We start from the raw sequence: 19,759 nt of genomic DNA, 5'->3' as shown, positions 1-19,759 counted from the left end.
GGCCAAGGTGGGCGGCCTGGGCAACATGGCAAAAACCTGGCTCTGCAAAAAATACGCAGGTTAGTTGGTTGTGGTGAGGTGCACCTGTAGTCCCAGCTACCTTGGGAGGCTGAGGTAGGAGAATCATCTGAGCCTGGGAAGTGGAGGTTTCAGTGAGCTCTGATCATGCCACTGCACTCTAGCCTGGATGAGAGGATTGAAACTTCATCTAAAAAAAACCAAACAAACAAACAAAAAACTCCATGGATTTTTAATGCAGTTTTCATTTTATTTTATTTCATTTCTACGGCTTCCTCTCTCTCAAAATCAAATGACTTGATCTCTTTAGGACTAGTAGATGGAGTTTTCCTAGTAGGTACAAACTGACTCTTAAGCAAAGAATACACTTCATTTATAAAATAACAACAGCAACTCCTTAGTAGTCTAGCGGTTAGACAAAATAAGTAAACGTATACATAAAACAGCAATGACAATGCAACAGAAAACCTCGGTTATCCTGAGCAAAACTCTTCCAGACACTGGAAATGAACACTTTTTTTATGATCAGTTTCATTTACTAAAGAAGTTTCACTCTTCAGGGAGACAGCAGGACTAAAGGGAGAAGCAATGTGAAAACACTTCAAAGCCATACACTTACATAAACATAAATCTTATTAATAACGAGCACGGGATATTACATGTTTGATAAATGAGAGTGTAGCAAGTAGACAAACCTTCCTCTCCTGCTCTTCTCTGCTCTGGTAGATTCTGGGGCAGAGCTAAGCTCAACTCAGTTTCTGCTTATCCTTGCTGGTTTAATTCAATGAGTCGACCTGCAAACACGGCCAGGGTTCCAATGATGCAGATGAGCATGAAGACTCCGAGGAGAATGTGGTCCATCACCATTGCAACGTACTTCCACTCCTCGGCCGCCTGGGAGAGAGGAAAATGTTAGACAGAGTCTCTCTAAGGTGGTTTTTGGATTCGCAGTGTTCATGCTTTACATCATCTAAGGGCCCTTCAATTTGTAGATCTCAAAGTCCTCCATCCCTTAGCTGGCATTATCTTATTTTTTGAATAGATTATTTACAAAGTGATATCTTACTAAGGTGATCTAGAGGTGGTCACCAGGGTCCATCTTAGGTCAGTAGCTGCCCGTTGCATACCATCTACTTGTCAAGCCAAACCCATCATCTGTGCTCATGCGTTTGGATATTTATACCCAGAGGCATTGATTTCAAGCCACAGAGCTTACGTTGTTAGACTCCTGGTCTGCCTTCATGGTCTCTGCGATGTACTTGATGCCCTCGATGGCACTTTTCACCTCAGGGTGTTTGATCAGGGGAGAGTGGAAGCCCATGGGTGGAGGCCCGGGCTTCCCAGAAATGTCAGAGATATCAATGTCTTCTGTAAAAATCTTTTTGTCTTGCTTTTCTCTGGATGGTCTTTTCATTGTGGAGAAAAACATGATATTTGGGATAGTGTCGATAAAAACCTAACATAAAAAAGAAATCCATTTGGGAGAATTATTGTCCGTGAAGCAAGCATAAAACTCTTTCTTTGAATTATCAACGTGATTTGGGGCAAGTCACTCAGTTTTTTTCAGCCTCTTTGCCCTTAAAACAAAAGAACTATACTAGATTTTTTCAAAGATTCCTCTGTAACCGGGTCCTGTGAAATTACGGTGGTTAACAGTGATGATTCTGTAATGTGAGAAGTTCGCCACTGGAGGGAGCCCATGTGCAGTCATTGACCTCAGGCCACCAATGCGCTTAAAAGCTTCAGCATCCCCTGCAGGTATGGAAAATGCCCTAGCAATGTGTCACCAGGATCAAATGGTTAAAGAAAGGGCCCCTCCACTTCAGATATATCCCACAAAATAGATAGACTGTTTCCTTCTGTTTCCTGTTCCTGAAGAAACTGCAATACAAGTATTGCCAGGCATCATCTAATAGCCTTTATGAAAACAGGGACTCTTACTCTCCTCTTAAAAGAGTACATTGTGAGCAGTAGCTTCTTCTGTCAATTCCCGACAAATATTTTACATTCTACACAAAAGATCCTGGACTTCAGTGTCTCTGTAAAGTTTTATCAAAAAAAGACAGTTGAAATGTTAAATTTTAAAATTCATAAATATTTGAGCTCAAGTCCATCAGTAAAACTCACTTTTTGACCCTCTCTCATCAGGAACCCCCACCTCTCTCGCCCTCATTCTATTCTCACCAGCAAAAAGTAAGCCACTCTGTTCACAAATTGGAAGACGTACAAAAGAAATCTCGGGAATGTCATGGCATTTCAATAAAAGGCAGCGTTTGTTGATCTTTTCTAATCAAAGAGATTCTTTAAACTTGAATTTGGAATGAGCTTTGTTAATTTTGTTTTTCTTTTCTCTCTGGGAAGGCTGCAGGAGTTGTTTATTCCTAAAATGAGGCCAAAGAAAGTTTCTTCCAAAAATTTCCTAAAGCCCAAAAAGAACTCAGTTCCTAAATAGCCCCAGGGGTTAGCTAGAAACCCATTGGTTCCTGGAAGGGGAGGCCAGTAGTTGTGCCCCCTGTGTGGAGTCTGCCGGGGCCATGGCCACTCACCTTCCGCACCCAGTTGGGCATGACATGGGTGCTGGGTGAGCGGTGGTGTGTGTTGATGACGATGACGGTGATGATGATGGACGCAATGACGAACACCATGGTGAACAGCATGTATTTTCCAATCAAGGGCACGGCACTGGACGTGGAGGGGATCAGCTCCACGATGACCAGAAGGAACACAGTCAAAGACAGTAAGACGGAGATGCTCAGAGTCATCTTCTCCCCTGGAAAGACAAAAACAAAAACAAAAAAATCTCACAACTACCTATCTGGGATGGGCTGCAGTGTTCCCCCCACCCCACCATTTATATGTGGAAGTCCTGAGCCCCGGGACCTCAGAATGTGACTGTATTTAAAGACAGGGACTTTAAAGAGGTAATTAAGTGAAAATAAGGTCATATGGGGCAGGGGGCTAATCCAGTATGACCGGTGTCGTTATAAGAAGAGGAATTAGGACACAGACGCATTGAGGGAAGGCCATGGGACACAGGAAGAAGATGGCCATTATAAACTGAGGGGAGAGGTCTCACAAGAAGCCACCCCTGCTGGCATCTTGATTTTAGAATTCCAGTCTCAGGCCAGGCGCAGTGGCTCACACCTGTAATCCCAGCACTTTGGGAGGCAGAAGCAGGCAGATAATGAGGTCAAGAGTTTGAGATCAGCCCGGCTGACATAGTGAAACCTTGTCTCTACTAAAAATACAGAAAAAAAAAAAAATTAGCCAGGTGTGGTGGCAGACACCTGTAATCCCAGCTGCTTGGGAGGCTGAGGCAGGAGAATCACTTGAAACTGGGAGGCGGAGGTTGCAGTGGGCTGAGATTGCACCACAGCACTCCAGCCCAGGCCACAGTGCAAGACTCCAGCTCAAAAAAAAAAACAAAAGAGAGAAACAATGAATGAATTCCAGTCTCCAGAACTGTAAGAAAATACATTTCTGTTGTTTAAGCCTCCCAGTCTGTGGCGTTTTGTGTGGCAGCCCAAGCAAATACATTCACCACTGAAACCCAAGGGTAAGAGGAATGTGACCGGCATGTTCTCAGAGCATTATTCTGGGAAATCTCAATGCATTTTTTTTCTGCAGAATTTCCTAGGTAACCTCCATGCCTTAATTTTTCTGACAGCAGCCAGTGGAAGCACTTTCATTAAAGGCTGCCAAGCAGGAAATAGAACAAGATTCATCTCATGCTCCAGATTTCTATTTCTTTGTGGAACCCAGGAAACTGAGAGGGCCTCTGGGTGGACAAGCCAGACTCAGTGTGGCTGTTTTTTCTTTCACAGCAGAATGCATTAAACCTCATAAAGCGGAATCATCTCGGGCCTACTTATCACCCAGCAGATGAATGGGCATCCTGGAAGTACACGTAACTTTCTGTTATTAAAGGAGGAAGCCGTAAGACCAAAACCCCAAAAATGACAAAATCTGAAAGGCCAAGGAGAACTCCTTGGCATCCCGAGTGATCTTCTGATATGGTGGTTTTGCACCACTCACTGCCTCATTCTCATAGAAGAAAAAGTTTGTCTTCTCACTTACGTCTTGTTCTGTTTTGCATTCTAAGGGAGCAGGGATTTCCCCAGCCCCTACCCCTTTTCTGTAGACCCTTTGATCTCAGGAGGGTTTTGGCTGGGCAAATTTGGCAGCAGGAAGGTCAGGGGCGGAATGGCACTGAGGTATTTTTGTGATGCTTGACCACCTTAGATGCAGCAGAGAAGCTCTGGGGGGACTTTCCGTGGCGGGCCTTGCTGTGTGGTGCCCCTGGTAACCCTTGTGTTATCCTGCTTTCAAGTATGAAGCTTTCCCTACTGGCTGCCTCCGGATGCTAGAATATGTATAGAATATGTATATATGTATAGGATACAGAGTAGAGGCAAGCAAGAAATTGTCAAATCTACCCGGTGGGTAGGAAAATCTTTCAAAGTGAAAAAGAAGACAATTAGAAATACAAAATATTGGTCCAGTTATATAAAATTTCTTGATTAATAATAATAGCCAATATTTATCATGCATAGTGTTTTTCTTTGTTTGTTTGTTTTGTTTTGTTTTTGAGACAGAGTCTTGTAATTCTGCCTGGAAGCCTTCTCTTATTCTCTGTTACCCAGGCTGGAGTGCAGTGGCACAATCTCAGCTCACTGCAACCTCTGCCTCCCAGGTTCAAGTGATTCTCCTGCCTCAGCCTCCCCAGTAGCTGGGATTACAGGCACGTGCCACCATGTGCAGCTAATTTTTGTGTTTCTAGTAGAAACGGGCCAGGCTGGTCTCAAGCTCCTAACCTCAAGAGATCCACCTGCCTTGGCCTCCCAAAGTGCTGGGATTACAGGTGTGAGCCACTGCGCCCAGCCCCTACATGCTTTTCAAGCACATATCATAATTTAACTAACCAGAGACTCTGGTTCATTCCCATAATGCCCTGACAGTGTGTTTACGTTAAAAAGTTTCATCTGAGGGCCTGGGTGCAGTGGCTCGTGCCTGTACCTTGGGAGGCCAAGGCAGGGGAATCACTTGAGGCCAGGAGTTCAAGACTAATCTGGGCAACATAGCAAGACTCCATCGCTATTTATTTATATTTTTAATGTAAAAAAGTATCATTTGATTGGAAAGTTTAAAAAAAATTGTGTTTGTGATAATCTGTTTAAAAATGAATGCACAACAGGCACAGTGGCTCACACTTGTAATCCCAGCACTCTGGGAGGCCGAGGTGGGGGGATTGAGTCCAGGAGTTCGAGACTGCCCGGGCAACATGGTGCAACCTTGTTTCTACAAAAGATACAAAAATTAGCCAAGTGTGGTGACACATGCCTGTAGTCTCAGCTACTCAGGAGGCTGAGGTGAGAGGATCACTTGAGCGTGGGACACTGAGTCTGCAGTGAGCCATGATCACGCCACTGTACTCCAGCCTGGGTGACAGAGTGAGACCCAGTCTCCAAACAAAAACAAAAACCCGAGTGCCATCGCTGGAACATGCATTCTGTGGGGTGAGGCACTTCTGTCTTATTCTCTACGTCTCTCTGCCATATAATATTTGTTCAACAAATGTTCATTGAATGAGTAAATGAAATAATCTTTTTTCCTCATTGGCAAGTTGGATTTAAACTTTTGTGGGTTTTTTAAAAAAGTCATTTTAATAACAGTTGCTACCTGTCATAAGCTTGAGGTCTATCTGTATCATCTTTCTTTTTTTTTTGAACTTGTCTGCCATCAATTGTTTATAAATAGTGGCTTGGTGGGCCGGGCGCGGTGGCTCAAGCCTGTAATCTCAGCACTTTGGGAGGCCGAGGCGGGTGGATCACGAGGTCAAGAGATCGAGACCATCCTGGTCAACATGGTGAAACCCCGTCTCTGCTAAAAATACAAAAAATTAGCTGGGCATGGTGGCACGTGCCTGTAATCCCAACTACTCAGGAGGCTGAGGCAGGAGAATTGCCTGAACCCAGGAGGCGGAGGTTGCGGTGAGCCGAGATCGTGCCATTGCACTCCAGCCTGGGTAACAAGAGCGAAACTCCGTCTCAAAAAAAAAAAAAAAAATAGTGGCTTGGTGGCAGGCATACGGGTGTGCTTTCCTCCTTTTTGGTAGATTGCTGTTGTTTAATAAAATTATGTCACAGATGTGATTGCTCAGTAGGAGGTAAGTCAGCCAGGCTGATATGTGAGGAAGAATGGGCACTTGGGAAGTACGGCTGTATGTGCGAAGATACCACCACCTGGAAAAGAGATATGCAAAATCAGGTGGTGGGCAGTGGGTAAAGGAACAAGACCTTTAGTCAGCATATAGAAAGTGACTTCGTAGAAAAAGTGGCATGAGAAATGTCTGGAGTCACACGCCTTACCCAGCACATTTCTGGGCACACAGTTGGTATTCAGCAAATAGGTACTGGTGCTTCATGCACTTGAACCAGCCTGAGCTACAAGGTGCCTCTTCAGAGTCATGTTCAACTCGACTCTCTGCTGCTCTGGACATCTGCCCCAGCTGTGAGCTCCACTCACAGTGCCTCTCACCACTGCGCACACCCACTCAGCAAATGCACTCTCCCAGTGATGATGATTTGGGTCGATCCGTCTGTTTGTTAGCACATGATTATTTCTGGCTTTCCCCAAAATAGCAGCACGAGACCTATCAGCGTCAGCAGCAGCAGTCATGGCAACCGCACCCACCTGAGTCTGTGGGCAGGTAGAACACCAGGCCAGTTAAGAAGGAGAAGAGCAGGCAGGGGATGATGACGTTGACAATGAAGTAAAGGGGCAGGCGCTGCATGACAAAGTGGTAGGTGATGTCCAAGTAGGGGGTGTCAGGGCAGCAGGAATAGAACACCCAGTGCTTCCAGCCCCGGGATTCCTTGATCACCCACTCCCCGCTCTCCATGAAGTTGCTCAGGTCTGGCTGGTCGCTTTCCTGAGAAAGAAAATGGAGTTTGGAAATCCCAGGCGTGTCACCCGGATGGGGGCAGCGTTTTGTAACCAGCAGTGACAAGGCCACAGATTCCAGCTCTGTGGGTCATACACCTAGGATGGACTCTGAGGCACTACTGCTTTGGGGTCTTAGATTGCTTTCCTATGACATAAAGGGGTTTGGACTAGTGGCATCTCCATTTTGTCTACACATTCAAGTCACCTGGGAGCTTTAAAGCATATTGATGCCCTACCGCCACCCCAGACCCATTCCATCAAAATTCTTGAGACTGAGCCTGGGTGTGGGAAATTAATTTAAGCTCCCATTTAGTTCTCCCTTCCCAAATAACTCAAACCAACTAACTGGTACGGAAAGCCCCTGGATAATCAATGGGCTGTCAGGATCAGTTAGAACTTGGGATGTTCGACCTTGGGTAACACCCCAAGTTCTAACTGGTCCTGAGAGCCTATGATTATCCAGGGGAAAGTTGGAGGCCCGAATCACACTTTTCCTGAAGCCACCCTTATCATATGTGGCCACTACCTACCGGGTTGATGGCCACAACAGAGCCGTCATAGGTCCAGGTGCCCAGCTTCATGCTGCAGTTCTGTTCATCAAAGGGAAAGTGGGTGACGATGATCTCACAGTAGCTTTTAAAGATGGCTGGAGGTGTCCATGTGATGTGGCCAGTGTAGTCCAGGAGCACTTTGGTGAACTTGACAATAGCAAAGTCACCATCTGCACTACAATTGGGATAAAAGAGAAAAATTGCTCTAAGTGACAGATGAGCCTTCCATTCTGCTTGGGGATGTGAACAGGAGACAGCTGTTAATTATTCAGGTGCTAATTATAGAAGCTCTCTTTCGGGCAGTGTCACTTTTTATCTATTGCAATGTTTTCCAGATTTGATACTAAGAATCACCAGGATGCTTGTTAAAAATACAGAGCCCTGCACACCCTCTAAGTAAGCCCTGAATTTGAGGATCTGGGAAAGAATATGGGAACCCACAGTTTTAAATAAATAACAGGTAGCATGGGTCCACTTCATTCCAGATTATTTTTCCTGCCATCAGGAGTATTTGTAATGTTCATATCTATCTATCGCCTCCCCGATGTACTCTGAGAGTTCTTTGGAAAAAAAACAAACCAAAAAACACAGGAATTTTACAAAAAAGCACCTCCAGCAGCTCATTACTGTGACAAGCAGGTTAGGGAAGGGCCTATTACTTTTTCTTTCTTTTTTTTCTTTTTTTTTGAGACAGAGTCTCGCTTTGTTGCTCAGGCTGGAGTGCAGTGGTGCAATCTTGGCTCACAGCAACCTCTGCCTCCTGGGCTCAAGCAACTCTTTTGCAGCCTCCCAGGTAGCTGGAATTACAGGCACCCACTACCACACCCAGCTAATTTTTTTTTTTGTATTTTTAGTAGAGACTGGGTTTCACCATGTTGACCAGGCTAGTCTTGAACTCCTGACCTCAAGTGGTCCACCCGCCTCAGCCTCCCAAAGTGCTAGGATTACAGGCTTGAGCCACCACGCCTGACTGGCCTAGTACTTTTTAAAGAACTATTTAGAACTCACTGAGGTGGAGTCACAAACTCAGATACTGTCAAGGCCAGGCAGGTGAGGAATGAGTGCGGGGTAACACTGCTGAACAGAGCGCCCCTCTCTTCTGTCAGGAAGGTTCCACCTTGCAGTGTCCGCTGAGGTGCCCATGTGGCAATGAAGGCCCAATCTTGCCAGATATTTGGATTCTTCCTTAGAAGCTGGAAACCTAGATTTTTTAAAATCAAAAATTGCCAGATGCTGCCAGGTACAGTGGCTCATGCCTGTAACCCACCACTTTGGGAGACTGAAGCAGGAGGATCACTTGAGTCCATGAGTTCAAGACCAGCCTGGGCAACAGCGAAACCTCATCTACTAAAATTTTTTTAAAAATTAGTGAGACATGGTGGTATGTACCTGTAGTACCAGCTACCTGGGAGGCCGAGGCAGAGGATTGCTTGAGCCCAGGAATTCAAGGTTGCAATGAGCTATGATCACACCACAATACTCCAGCATGAGTAATGGAGCAGAGACCTTGTCTCAAAAAAAAAAAAAAAAAAAAAATCTGGAAGTTTAAATGTTGGATTTTCCTGGAGAAGCTAAAAACCAGATTTTAACATGATATTTCTTGATTTTCAAATGTTGGCAATGATTTATTATTTTTTAAAAGACACCATGGGAGGTTCTGAAAAAACAAAATAAGCCACTTCCGCAGGCCTTATTCAGTGGGTAACTTACTCTTTGCCTAAACAACAGCCTGTGTTCAGGGGATTTAGCAGAGGTCAGGGTGTTAGAATAGGTGTTGAATGGGTGGGAGGGGTCTGCCTCAGTGGGATTTCAGGGGCGTCATGGCATATGTTGGTTCCTCATGTCGTAAATCAAGAGATTTTATTCCCATTGATTTTTCCTTGGGACTGAAGTGGGTTCTTTACCTGGAAAACCGTGTGGTGTTGGATCCCCCCAAAACAGCCCCAAAGGACAGAGAGTTATAGGTTTGTCTTAGTCTCTTCTAATAAGCAGGTAAAACAGGGCTCTCTTCCCACCAGGGTGTTTCTGAGTGAGTTTGGCAAAAGAACCAAAGGATCGTAATTGCTCCTCTCAGATTCCTACTACAAGAGAAGCTTAAAGATACTCTCCTCTATCAGCCCATTTGTCCAAAAAGTTTACACAAATGATCAGATAATTTGGCTCAAGCTTGAACCCCAACTATAATTGGACAACATGTGGCAAAAAATCGAAGTTGGGAAGGACCTGCCTTAAAGGCTATCATTTTCATCCACGAGCCCTGTCACCTTCCTTCAGCCGGCTAGGACACACAGCTTGTGAACTCCCTACACATGTTGTATAGTGTCAGGCCATAAATCCTCCGGGCCGCTGTCGCATGCTTCTGCCTGGGAAGGATGCTTTTTGAAACGAGCGTTTCCTGATAAATGAAGGGCGTATGCTAATGAACGTGTCATTAGACTGGAGTGTCTTGAATCATATTATAATTTCACAACATGCAGGCTGTCGTGGGCCCCAGTGGACGGGCAGAGAATGCATCCCAGGCCAACAGCAGCAGTGGGTGTCAGGAAGGCATTCAGGATGTAACCAGTAACAACTCCAGGAGGCTCAAATATTTGGTAGGGAGGACACTGGATTCCAAGGAGCTCAGCGATACGAGGTTTGGGGGCCTTGGAAAGTTGCCACGTGTGCTTCAGGGGCTCTCGGGGATTAAATGTCCCCCACCCTCAGCCTGGATTCAATTTGGCTGCAGAAATCCTTTCTCTTTAAGACATGAGACACCATATGGCACCCCTAGCCCATCAACTTGGCTCTTGGTTTAGAGTGATTTCTTTTTTTAAATTTTGTAGAGACGTTGTCTTGCTATGCTGCCCAGGCTGATCTCAAACTCCTGGCCTCAACCAATCCTCCCACCTTGGTGCTTCCAAAGTGCTGAGTTTACAGGTAGGTGTGAGCCACCATCCCGTGTGATTCAACATCAGCAGTGGTGAGAAGCATTCCGGGGCGCAGCCCTTCCATTAGGGCGCTTTCTCCACCTGCTCCAGGAGGGCCCTCTGCCACCCGTGCAGTTTGCTTACTTGTTATAGAGAACAAGGTCTGGGCGCCAGATCTTTTCTGAAGGAATGTGAATTTTTTTCACACCGCCATAGTCATCTGGATTCCATTTTAGGTTGTAGTCCACCCATTGCTAGAAACGAAGACATGCTGCTAGTTAAAAAGCCAAAAACAGTTTTTAACGTCTAAGGTTATTGAGGACCCTGATGTGCATGGGAATTCAGTATTGACAGAAATAGTGCTTCCATAAGAAAAGTTTGATTCAGAATTCAGCTTTCACTTTAGTAAACAAGGACAGCAAAAACGTAGCACTGACGACGCGCTTGCACTGTTTCCAGCACCTCACCTATGTCAAGTCATTTAGTCCTCACAGTCCCGTGAGGTGAGAGTGATTACCGACCTCATTCTACAAATGAGAAAACAAAGGAACCCTCCAAGTCACGCAACTGGGAGATGGCAGATCTACCATGTCACCCTGTCCACCCCAAGGAAAGGAGAAAGACCCTAGTATGAACATTTTCCTCAAGCAGGCAACATCGTTTTAAAAAGTATCATATATTTTTCTACATTATAAAAGTAATGGCTGGGCGAGATGGCTCACGCCTGTAACCCAGCACTTCAGGAGGCCGAGGCAGGTGGATCACCTGAGGTCAGGAGTTTGAGACCAGGCTGGCCAACATGGTGAAACCCCGTCTCTACTAAAAATACAAAAATTAGCTGGGCATGGTAGTGCGCGCCTGTAGTCCCAGCTACGCAGGAGGCTGAGGCAGGAGAATTGCTTGAACCCGGGAGACAGAGGTTGCAGTGAGCCAAAATCACGCCACTGCACTCCAGCCTGGCGACAGAGTGAGACTCTGTCTCAAAAAAAAAAAAAAAAAAAAGAAAATTAGCCAGGAGTGGTGGCGGTCCCCTGTAATCCAAGCTACTCAGGAGGCTGAGGCAGGAGAATATCTTGAACCCAGGAAGCGGAGGTTGCGGTGAGCTGAGATCACGCCACTGCACTCCAGCCTGGGTGGCAGAGCAAGACTCCACCTCAGAAAAAAGAAAAAAGGAAAAAGAAAAGTAATACGTATTGAACATCCCAAATCTGAAATCTGAAATGCTCCAAAATCCAAAACTTTTTGAGCACCAACATGGCACTCAAAGAAAATGCTCACTGGAGAATTTTGAATTTCAGATTTTCAAATTTGGGATGTTCAACTGGTAAGCATATGCAACTATTTCAAAATAAAAAATCCAAAATCTGAAACACTTCTGGTCCCAAGCATTTTGGGAAAGGGGTACTCCACCTGTTATGTGCCCACTGCAGCACAATGCTACGGGTTCAGCTGTGTCCCTCTAAAATTCATGCGGAAGCCCTAACTCCCAGTGTTTCCGAATTTGGAGACTGGTTCTTTACAGAGGTAATTATGTTAAAATTAAGTTAAATAGACTCTCATTTAATGTGACCGGTGTCCTTATAGAAGGGGACAATTAAAGACACATATATATTTAAATATACATATATATCACATACACAAGAACACCATCTGAACACGAAGACAGTCATCTCCAAGCTGAGGAGAGAGGCCTAGGACAGATTCTTCCTCACAGCCCTCAGAAGGAACCAACCTTACCAACACCTAGACTTCTATCTTCCAGAACTATGAGATGATAAATTTCTGTTGTTTAAGACACCCGGTTATGGCAGCCCTAGAAAACTAATACACACAGAAGAAGCCCTAAAGTTTTAAAAAAACAAACAAACAAAAAACCCAAAATCAAACAGGATCCATACTTTCAGCATCTCAAAAATATCTATTTCAATATTTTGGTACATAGCCCTTTTACCCAGATTGATTTCCTCTGGGCCCAGGTTTAATTACAGGGGAATAAAAATGACGTGACATGCATGCAATTATCTGGCTGCGTTACCTGTTTCAGACGCACGTTGGTTGTCACGATCTGATTTACTTCATCCTGGAAAAAAAATGAGGCATCATCTTTATGGGGGAGAGAGGGGGCCCAGGGGAGAAAACCCTGGGGTGAGAGGTGCGGGTGTGTGAGCAGCCCCGAGCACTTCTGTCTCACCACGTTGATGAGCTGTATCAGCTGCAGGCCCACGGTGACCTCCACAGCCTGGCGGTGGTCTTCCACTGGCCGCACCACGCTGCTGTAGTCTTTAAATAGCTTTGCCACCAGACGGGTCTCATGTTCGGAGCCCAGGACGAGGCCAGCTGAGACAGCAGATGACACCCACACTGTCAGATTCCGTTCCCCACCCTCCAAACACACAAACATGAGGAACTGAGACATAAGCAGCTAATGCAAGGCACACAGGCCTCCTTGTTGAAAGGCTCCCAAATGCAGCTGTTACTGCCTTAAGTTTTTTTCCAAGCACAGTTGCTGGTATGGTCCCTTACCAGGTGACCATAGCGTGTGCCAGATAATCACCACAATTGTCTTTTGGACAGGTGACATTCTTTAATGCAGCCTGGCTGAATCAAGTTTGCCAGGCACACATGCACACGTGCGTACACACACACAAGCTAATCTCTGTGTTTCAGAGTCTGGTCATGTGTAATGAAATCTTACACTGGCTATGTCAGATCTCATGATGCCATGAACAGCCCAAATTGATGCTGGTTCAAACCCACTAGAGTGGTCATAATTCACAAGTGGAAAATAAGGGTTGGGGAGGTTGCAGAGAAACTGGAACCTCATATGTTGCTGGTCGGAATATAAAATGGCAGTTCCTCAACAAGTTCAACACAGTGACCGTACGATCCAGCAATCCCATTCCTAGGTCCACACTCAAAAGAAGAGCAGCACTATTTACAATAGCCAAAGGGTAGAAACAGTTGGAGTGCCAATAAACAGGTAAATGGATGGATAAACTATGGTATATCCATACAATGGACTATTATGCAGACATGAAAAGGAATTAGGTACTGACACACGCTACAACATGGATGGCGCTTGGAAATGTTTTGCTAAGTGAAAGAGGTCAGGCACAATGGGGCAAGTATTCTATGATTTCATCTACATGAAGTATCCAGAATAGGTAAATCCATGCTGAGAGAAAGCAGACTTGGAGTTACCAGGGTCTTAGGGGAGAGAGAGATGGAGTAGAAATCATTAATGTGTCTAAAAGTTTCCCTTTGGGATGATGAAAACATTCTGGAAATAGATAGCGGTGATGGTCATATAACGTTATGAATGGACTTAATGCCATTAAATTGTATGAAGTGGTTAAAATGGTAAGTTTAATGAAATGGGTATTTTACTATGATTTTTAAAAATGCCACTGCTGGCAGATACACACCCCAGTTAAGTTGTTAAAATAGAGTGAAAACTGTGCTTTGCTGATCTGGGTTTGGGGTTCCTAGTTGGAAAATGAGTGATTCCATGGAACCTTGACTATATTTTCCTTCGGGATAGAGAGCAATACCTAACACTCTCAGAGCCCACAGCCCCCTTTTCTGTTTACAGCTCTTTTCAATCTTCATCAGCTGCAGACAAGGCAGGCAGGCAGACATTCTCACCTGAAATTCAGAGAAGCTGGACAACTTGTCCAAGGGCCTGTGACCAGCAAGGGCAAAGCTCGGATTAGCATCCTGTCATTCTGTGCTGCGCTCCTGCACTAACTCTTGGTACTAGCAGTGTGTTGTGAGCTGTCCTGGAAACTCACAACAGCATGTGCCACTATTGCTATTAGAAAATTCCTATTTTCCAAGTCCCAAGTGTCTTATGAAGGATCTTTGTAATTCAAGCCTTCCATGGGTTGGAGACTGCATGTCCAGAGCTGGGAGAGGAAGTAGACACACGATCCGTCTGCCTTCATTCCTGTAACCAGACCTCCCCTTTTCACAGGCTATTGCTGAGGCTGTAATGCAGTGGCACAATCACAGCTCACTGCAGCCTCGACCTCCCAGGCTCAAGCAATCCTCCCATCTCAGCCTCCCCCAACCAAGCAGCTGGGACCTCATCTCTATAAAAAATACAAAAATTACCTGGGTGGGCACCACCACACCCAGCTAATTTTTGTATTTTTTGTAGGGACAGGGTTTTGCCATGTTGTCCAGGCTAGTCTCAAACTCCTGAGCTCAAGCCATCTGCCTGCCTTGTCCTCCCAAAGTGCTGGGATTACAGGTAAGAACCACCTCACCTGACTAGTTTCACAAGGAACCCAGAATGTTCCAAGGCACCACATGCAGATATTTCACACGATATTTCCCCAAAACCACCTTTCGCATTTGAGGACTCTTGAAGGTAATATGTTGTTTGAAGATCCAGTTTTTGCCACCATCCCATTGAGCCCCTGGGACTTGATAATCCTGTCCTTCATGCGTTTTCTATCCCGGGCCTCATCCATTCATGGTGGGGTTGCAGACTGTAACGGATTACTGAGCGCCTTGGCCACTGAATTTGAAGCTGTTGCTTTGGCCTTGCCCTGGGTTGCTTATTTTTAAAGGACTCTTCATTCCAATTTGACAGGAAGAACATATTAGAAAGCCGAGGATAAGCAGATGGTCAGCATTATGTAGCAGGAGAACCACGCAGACCAACCCTACGGCCCACTATGAGGAAGGGGAGGTCGAGAGAAGCAGGCATAATCAGCATTCCAGCGACAGTCACCTCCTCCTCTTCCCCCCTAGCCAATAACGAGGTGAGGAATTTCTAAGGAATTCCCAAGGAGGGCTTCATTTCTTTTTTTTTTTTTCTTTTTTTTTTTTTTTTTTGAGACGGAGTTTCGCTCTTGTTACCCAGGCTGGAGTGCAATGGCGCGATCTCGGCTCACCGCAACCTCCGCCTCCTGGGCTCAGGCAATTCTCCTGCCTCAGCCTCCTAAGTAGCTGGGATTACAGACACACACCACCATGCCCAGCTAATTTTTTGCACCTTTAGTAGAGACGGGGTTTCACCATGTTGACCAGGATGGTCTCGATCTCTCGACCTCGTGATCCACCTGCCTCGGCCTCCCAAAGTGCTGGGATTACAGGCTTGAGCCACTGCGCCCGGCCTCATTTCTTAGATGGTTTCATTGGTTTCCTTTTCTTTCTTCCCCAAAGCAGTGTAGAGTGTCAGAAAACTCACAAGACTCAAAGTCCAGAACTCTATGATTCCATTTACAACTCCAATATGGCCTGGTGAGTTGGGTTAGTTCTTCGTGGATTCAATGAATTACAGTAAATACTTTTATAAAAAGACAGGGCGTAAACAAACATGCAGATAGAAAATTAAATAATGTCAAATATCTGTTTTAGCAAAATTATATTTAGAATCTTTATTCAGATGATGGTAACATTAATTCCTTCACAAAATATTTGTTGAGCATTTAATGTGAGCAACACATTGTTTTGGGAAGTTGGAGATACTCAAGAGTGAATCCATCTTTCTACACTCATGGAGACTGACGTTTGTCATTTATGTAAATAACTGTGAACAAGTTGGAAAGTGATAAGCCACAAGAAAGATGGCAATGAAGTATCGGGATTCCAGAGGCAAAGAGAAGGAAAAGTTGAAATGAAAGGTGATGTATAAATAGAACAGAGATCATGCTGTGTTAAGCTAACACAGGAAAAGGGTCCCTGATATAAATGACCATTTTGCCCACAAAGGACTGATTCTAAGAAGGGAAACTCAACCACAATTTCAAAGTGTTCCTTTTGTACCACACTTGTTCAATTTGTATTTGTATGCAGGAAATAGCCTCCTGGGCTGGGCAAAAGAAATTCTGAACTATTACTAGTCCCATGTACCATTATTATCCTAACATGATCCTGTAGCTCCTGCTATCTTTGGCTAATTCAGGCTGTGTTTTCTGACTGTCCACGTAATAAACCACGTCTCACATTGACCATGTTCCAAAATGTATAAATTAATTTACCTTGGGTAGGTCAGCTTTAGTTTTCTCGTAATAAAAAACTGAGGATGTTGGACTGCGTGATCTAGCTCTAAATTTCTATAAATCACCCATGGGAATTGATACCAGCAAACTCTAGATTTGACCTAAATATATATCACATATTTCTTTAATAGCTAATCATGCATTTTTGGTTAGCAATAACCAAAATCCTAAGAGATCTCTTAAGGATTTTTACATTAAAGTGTACCATTTAAGAATTTTTCAGTGAATGTGGTTTTGTGTGCGTGCACACACACACACACACACACACACACACACACACACACACGCCAGGCCAGCTTTGGTTGGATAAAGTCCAAATCCCACAGGATATAATTTATCTGAGTTTAGGCTTTTTCACTCAACTCTGCTATTGAAAAAAATTAATAATAAAGCTTTTTGCCTCTTGCCCAGAAGGCCTGTGTTTTTCAGAGCAATATTAGAAATGAAAAATCACAGGATGTCAGCCACCTTGTTTCTCAGTTGGGATGATATCACCAGTAAACTTTTATGTGAAGCAATCACCAAACATGTCCTGTTTCCCTCGAGCGGAAGTCTGGGATTCAGGATGGTGTTTCAGCTGCTGTGTTAGGACACATTCCAGAGTAGAATGCAGGTCAAACACTGTGCAAGGTTTATAGTTTCAATTCAAACCCAAACCTATATATAGTAACATCCTTAAACAAAAAAGTAGATAGGAATGCATTCATATGGATTTTTTTTTTACTCCAGAAATAAAAAAAAAATTATAAAACATTTCTGTCTCTATGAAGAGAGTTTAGTTACGATTATTAACTGGTTTCTATCTCCAGCACATGTAGCTGTCAATCAGTCCTCTTTATTATTAGAATTCTCCTGGAGCAGTAAAGGGGCTTGTTAACTCCAGCATTGGTGATCATAAGGCACCACTCTAAGTCTCTGTGGTTGTGTAAGTATGAACCCCAGGACACTGCCATGGTCTACAAGGGGTCCAGGTCCTGTAAGTTGTGCAGAGTTTTCAGAGGGGTGAGTCGGCTGCCAGGCATGATGGAGGGAGAGACGTGCGTGTCTACCTTGTAGTCTTTGGCCAGGCAGTTCCTATTTTAATTAGGTAACGCTAACTAAAAGTCTTTATCCAAAAACTCAATCAAGCGAACATCAGGAAGAAACTGACAGAGCAGCCTCTGGTTGGGGAGGCTCTGCCATTTTGTGGTCTCATCAAAGAAGCAAGACTTTGATTATGGGCCTCCAGAACTTTAGCCTCAAAGGAGAGCCCTGTCCCCACCCCTGACCCCAGCACTTACCTAAGCAAAGGCTAAAGAGCAGAAAGAGAAGCCGGGGCTCCATAGGGTACCAGAGCTGGCGTGGACCAGGGCAGAGTGGCGGTCTGTGCTGCTCACTGGCACTCTGGCTGGGTGCTTGGCTGCCGGAGGGTTTGGAAGGCGAGTCGGCTCAGTGGAGTTATTGTTTTACGCCACCTGTTTGCGGGAGTGACAGCTGGGCTGCCCTCAGCCCTGGAGCCCAGGGAGTTGCTAGGACCGTACACCATTACAGATGTGCCTGTCTTTACACAATTGCTTCCTCTCGACAAGCTGAGTATGAACTGCATTATATTTTAAATGTATCAGGAGTCAGATCTTAATGGAAAAAAGGTATAGAAAGGAAGGAATTATTTTGAAGGGTGAGCCAACTCCCTCCCTTTTGTGCAAAGCAGAACCTCATCTCTTTGTGTTGATTTGATTAGGGTCATTTAGTCTGAGTAGATAGCTGTTTGTCCTAAACCACAAAAATCCATATTCTGCAAACATGGCAATTCATTTCCTTTGCTTCTGTGTTAGGCTGAGGGTGCCCGAGGCGTTTGTGACTACCTGGATTTCAGAGGAGTACAGCTGGTGTTGAATCTGCTGCTGGAGAGTCCCCATGTTGACTGGGTTTGGTTTTTAACAAAGACAGCTTCTTCCATAAAACTGGCTTAATGGCCCCCAGGGTGGTTGCTCCAACCCCTATCTCTGTATTAGGCGATACCTATCCCACGTGGACCATTAGCTGGAGCAAATTGCCCATGTCCTCTGCACTGTGATTCAAGCAAGGAGTAATTATCGGGAAAAGGTGTCCCACCACATCAGCAGTTGTTCCGGGTCCCTGCCTCCTTCCATCCATCCCTCTGCCCACTCTCACTCAGGAAAGCAAAGAGCAGAGCGGTTCAGCTTTTCAATTCTCTTGCTTGAAAAACATCCTAAACATCAGCAGTTAGTAATTTCTCAGTCTGAGAAGTATTGTTACCCGAGCTATGCTTCTTTGCAGGGTGTGAGGTGGGTTCGCAGAAGGAGAGGGTTGTTTAAAGGTACCCTGCCTGTTCCCTCTGGGCCTCCTTCCCACGTGGAATTAGGTGGGAAATGTCCTCTCACCTCAAGCCCACGGACAACATCCTGACAGAGCCTCTCATCCCAGCGGATCCAAACAAATCATTAGCGAAGGGGCTTGGAGGGCAGAGGAGAGAGCTGCAAGCTCACATTATTTACATATTTTGTTTAAACTGTGGGAGATCAGTTAACTGTTTGCTAAAAAAAATTGGTTCTCTCCCTTCCATGGAATAGCCCTGCGGCAGAAATACCACATCCATGCTCGGACCAGCCCCTTCCATCTAAATGGAGCCAGGGGACTGGGCTCTGGTCAGTGGCATGCGAGGAAAAATGTTCTTAGACTCACAAACCTATGAGAGCTCAGCCCTGCCCTTCTAGCCTTCTGATGGCTGGAATGGACATGATCCCAGGGCCACCATAGAAACCGTGTTCAGAAGGTGGTGTTGCTTTTGACATTCTGAATCCTTGAATGACTGCATGGAGGGGGACCCCCTGTCCACCTGGTTACCACCCAGCACTATTGCGGTGAAAACAAAACATGTATTGTGTCGATCCATCAAAATCCTTGGGTTTATTCATACAGCAGCTAGTGTTCCATAATTAATACAAAATGTAGACCTTTGCACTAGTATCCTGGGGTTAAAAAGAAATTCTAAAATGTGTAGCACTGCAGCAGAAGGCAAGAAAATTGATATTGGAGGCTGAAAAGATGAAGACCCCTGTTTTACAGTACCAAATAGTTTAATAACACTGTTGTCCTCAATTGCTTGGTGAACAATGTGTCTACTGAGCCTGTAGCTCCCAGAGAAGAGGTTGGTAAACCCAAAGTTAGTGCACGATGGTTCTCTTTTGCTTTGTTTAGCAAGTCAGTACAAGGAAGAGCTGAGCTCAGGCAAAAATGCACTGGTTCAAGAGCAGAAATGAAAAGGAGTAGAATGAGTCCAGAAATGTAGAGTCTTCTGTTTTGAACTTCAAAGAGTAAGTGA

At 44.9% G+C, this 19,759-nt stretch overlaps 1 protein-coding gene across 1 annotated transcript; it reads right to left on the bottom strand.

Annotated features, from left to right (window-relative positions):
* Positions 1–253: 253 nt before the first annotated feature.
* Positions 254–17,839, bottom strand: CHRNA1 (cholinergic receptor nicotinic alpha 1 subunit). Its single transcript, XM_003921848.3, has 9 exons — positions 17,715–17,839; positions 12,615–12,760; positions 12,459–12,503; positions 10,568–10,677; positions 7,494–7,689; positions 6,712–6,949; positions 2,565–2,788; positions 1,235–1,474; positions 254–912 (listed from the first exon to the last, which is right to left on the bottom strand). The coding sequence occupies exons 1-9, from the start codon at positions 17,755–17,757 to the stop codon at positions 781–783; spliced, it is 1,374 nt and encodes a 457-aa protein (XP_003921897.1). The 5' UTR covers positions 17,758–17,839; the 3' UTR covers positions 254–780.
* Between the last annotated feature and the right edge of the window lie 1,920 nt (positions 17,840–19,759).

Source organism: Saimiri boliviensis, chromosome 5 (assembly GCF_048565385.1).
Source record: "Saimiri boliviensis isolate mSaiBol1 chromosome 5, mSaiBol1.pri, whole genome shotgun sequence".
In the NCBI taxonomy this organism is placed as follows: domain Eukaryota; kingdom Metazoa; phylum Chordata; class Mammalia; order Primates; family Cebidae; genus Saimiri; species Saimiri boliviensis.
This window is presented reverse-complemented; position numbering and strand designations above follow the sequence as displayed.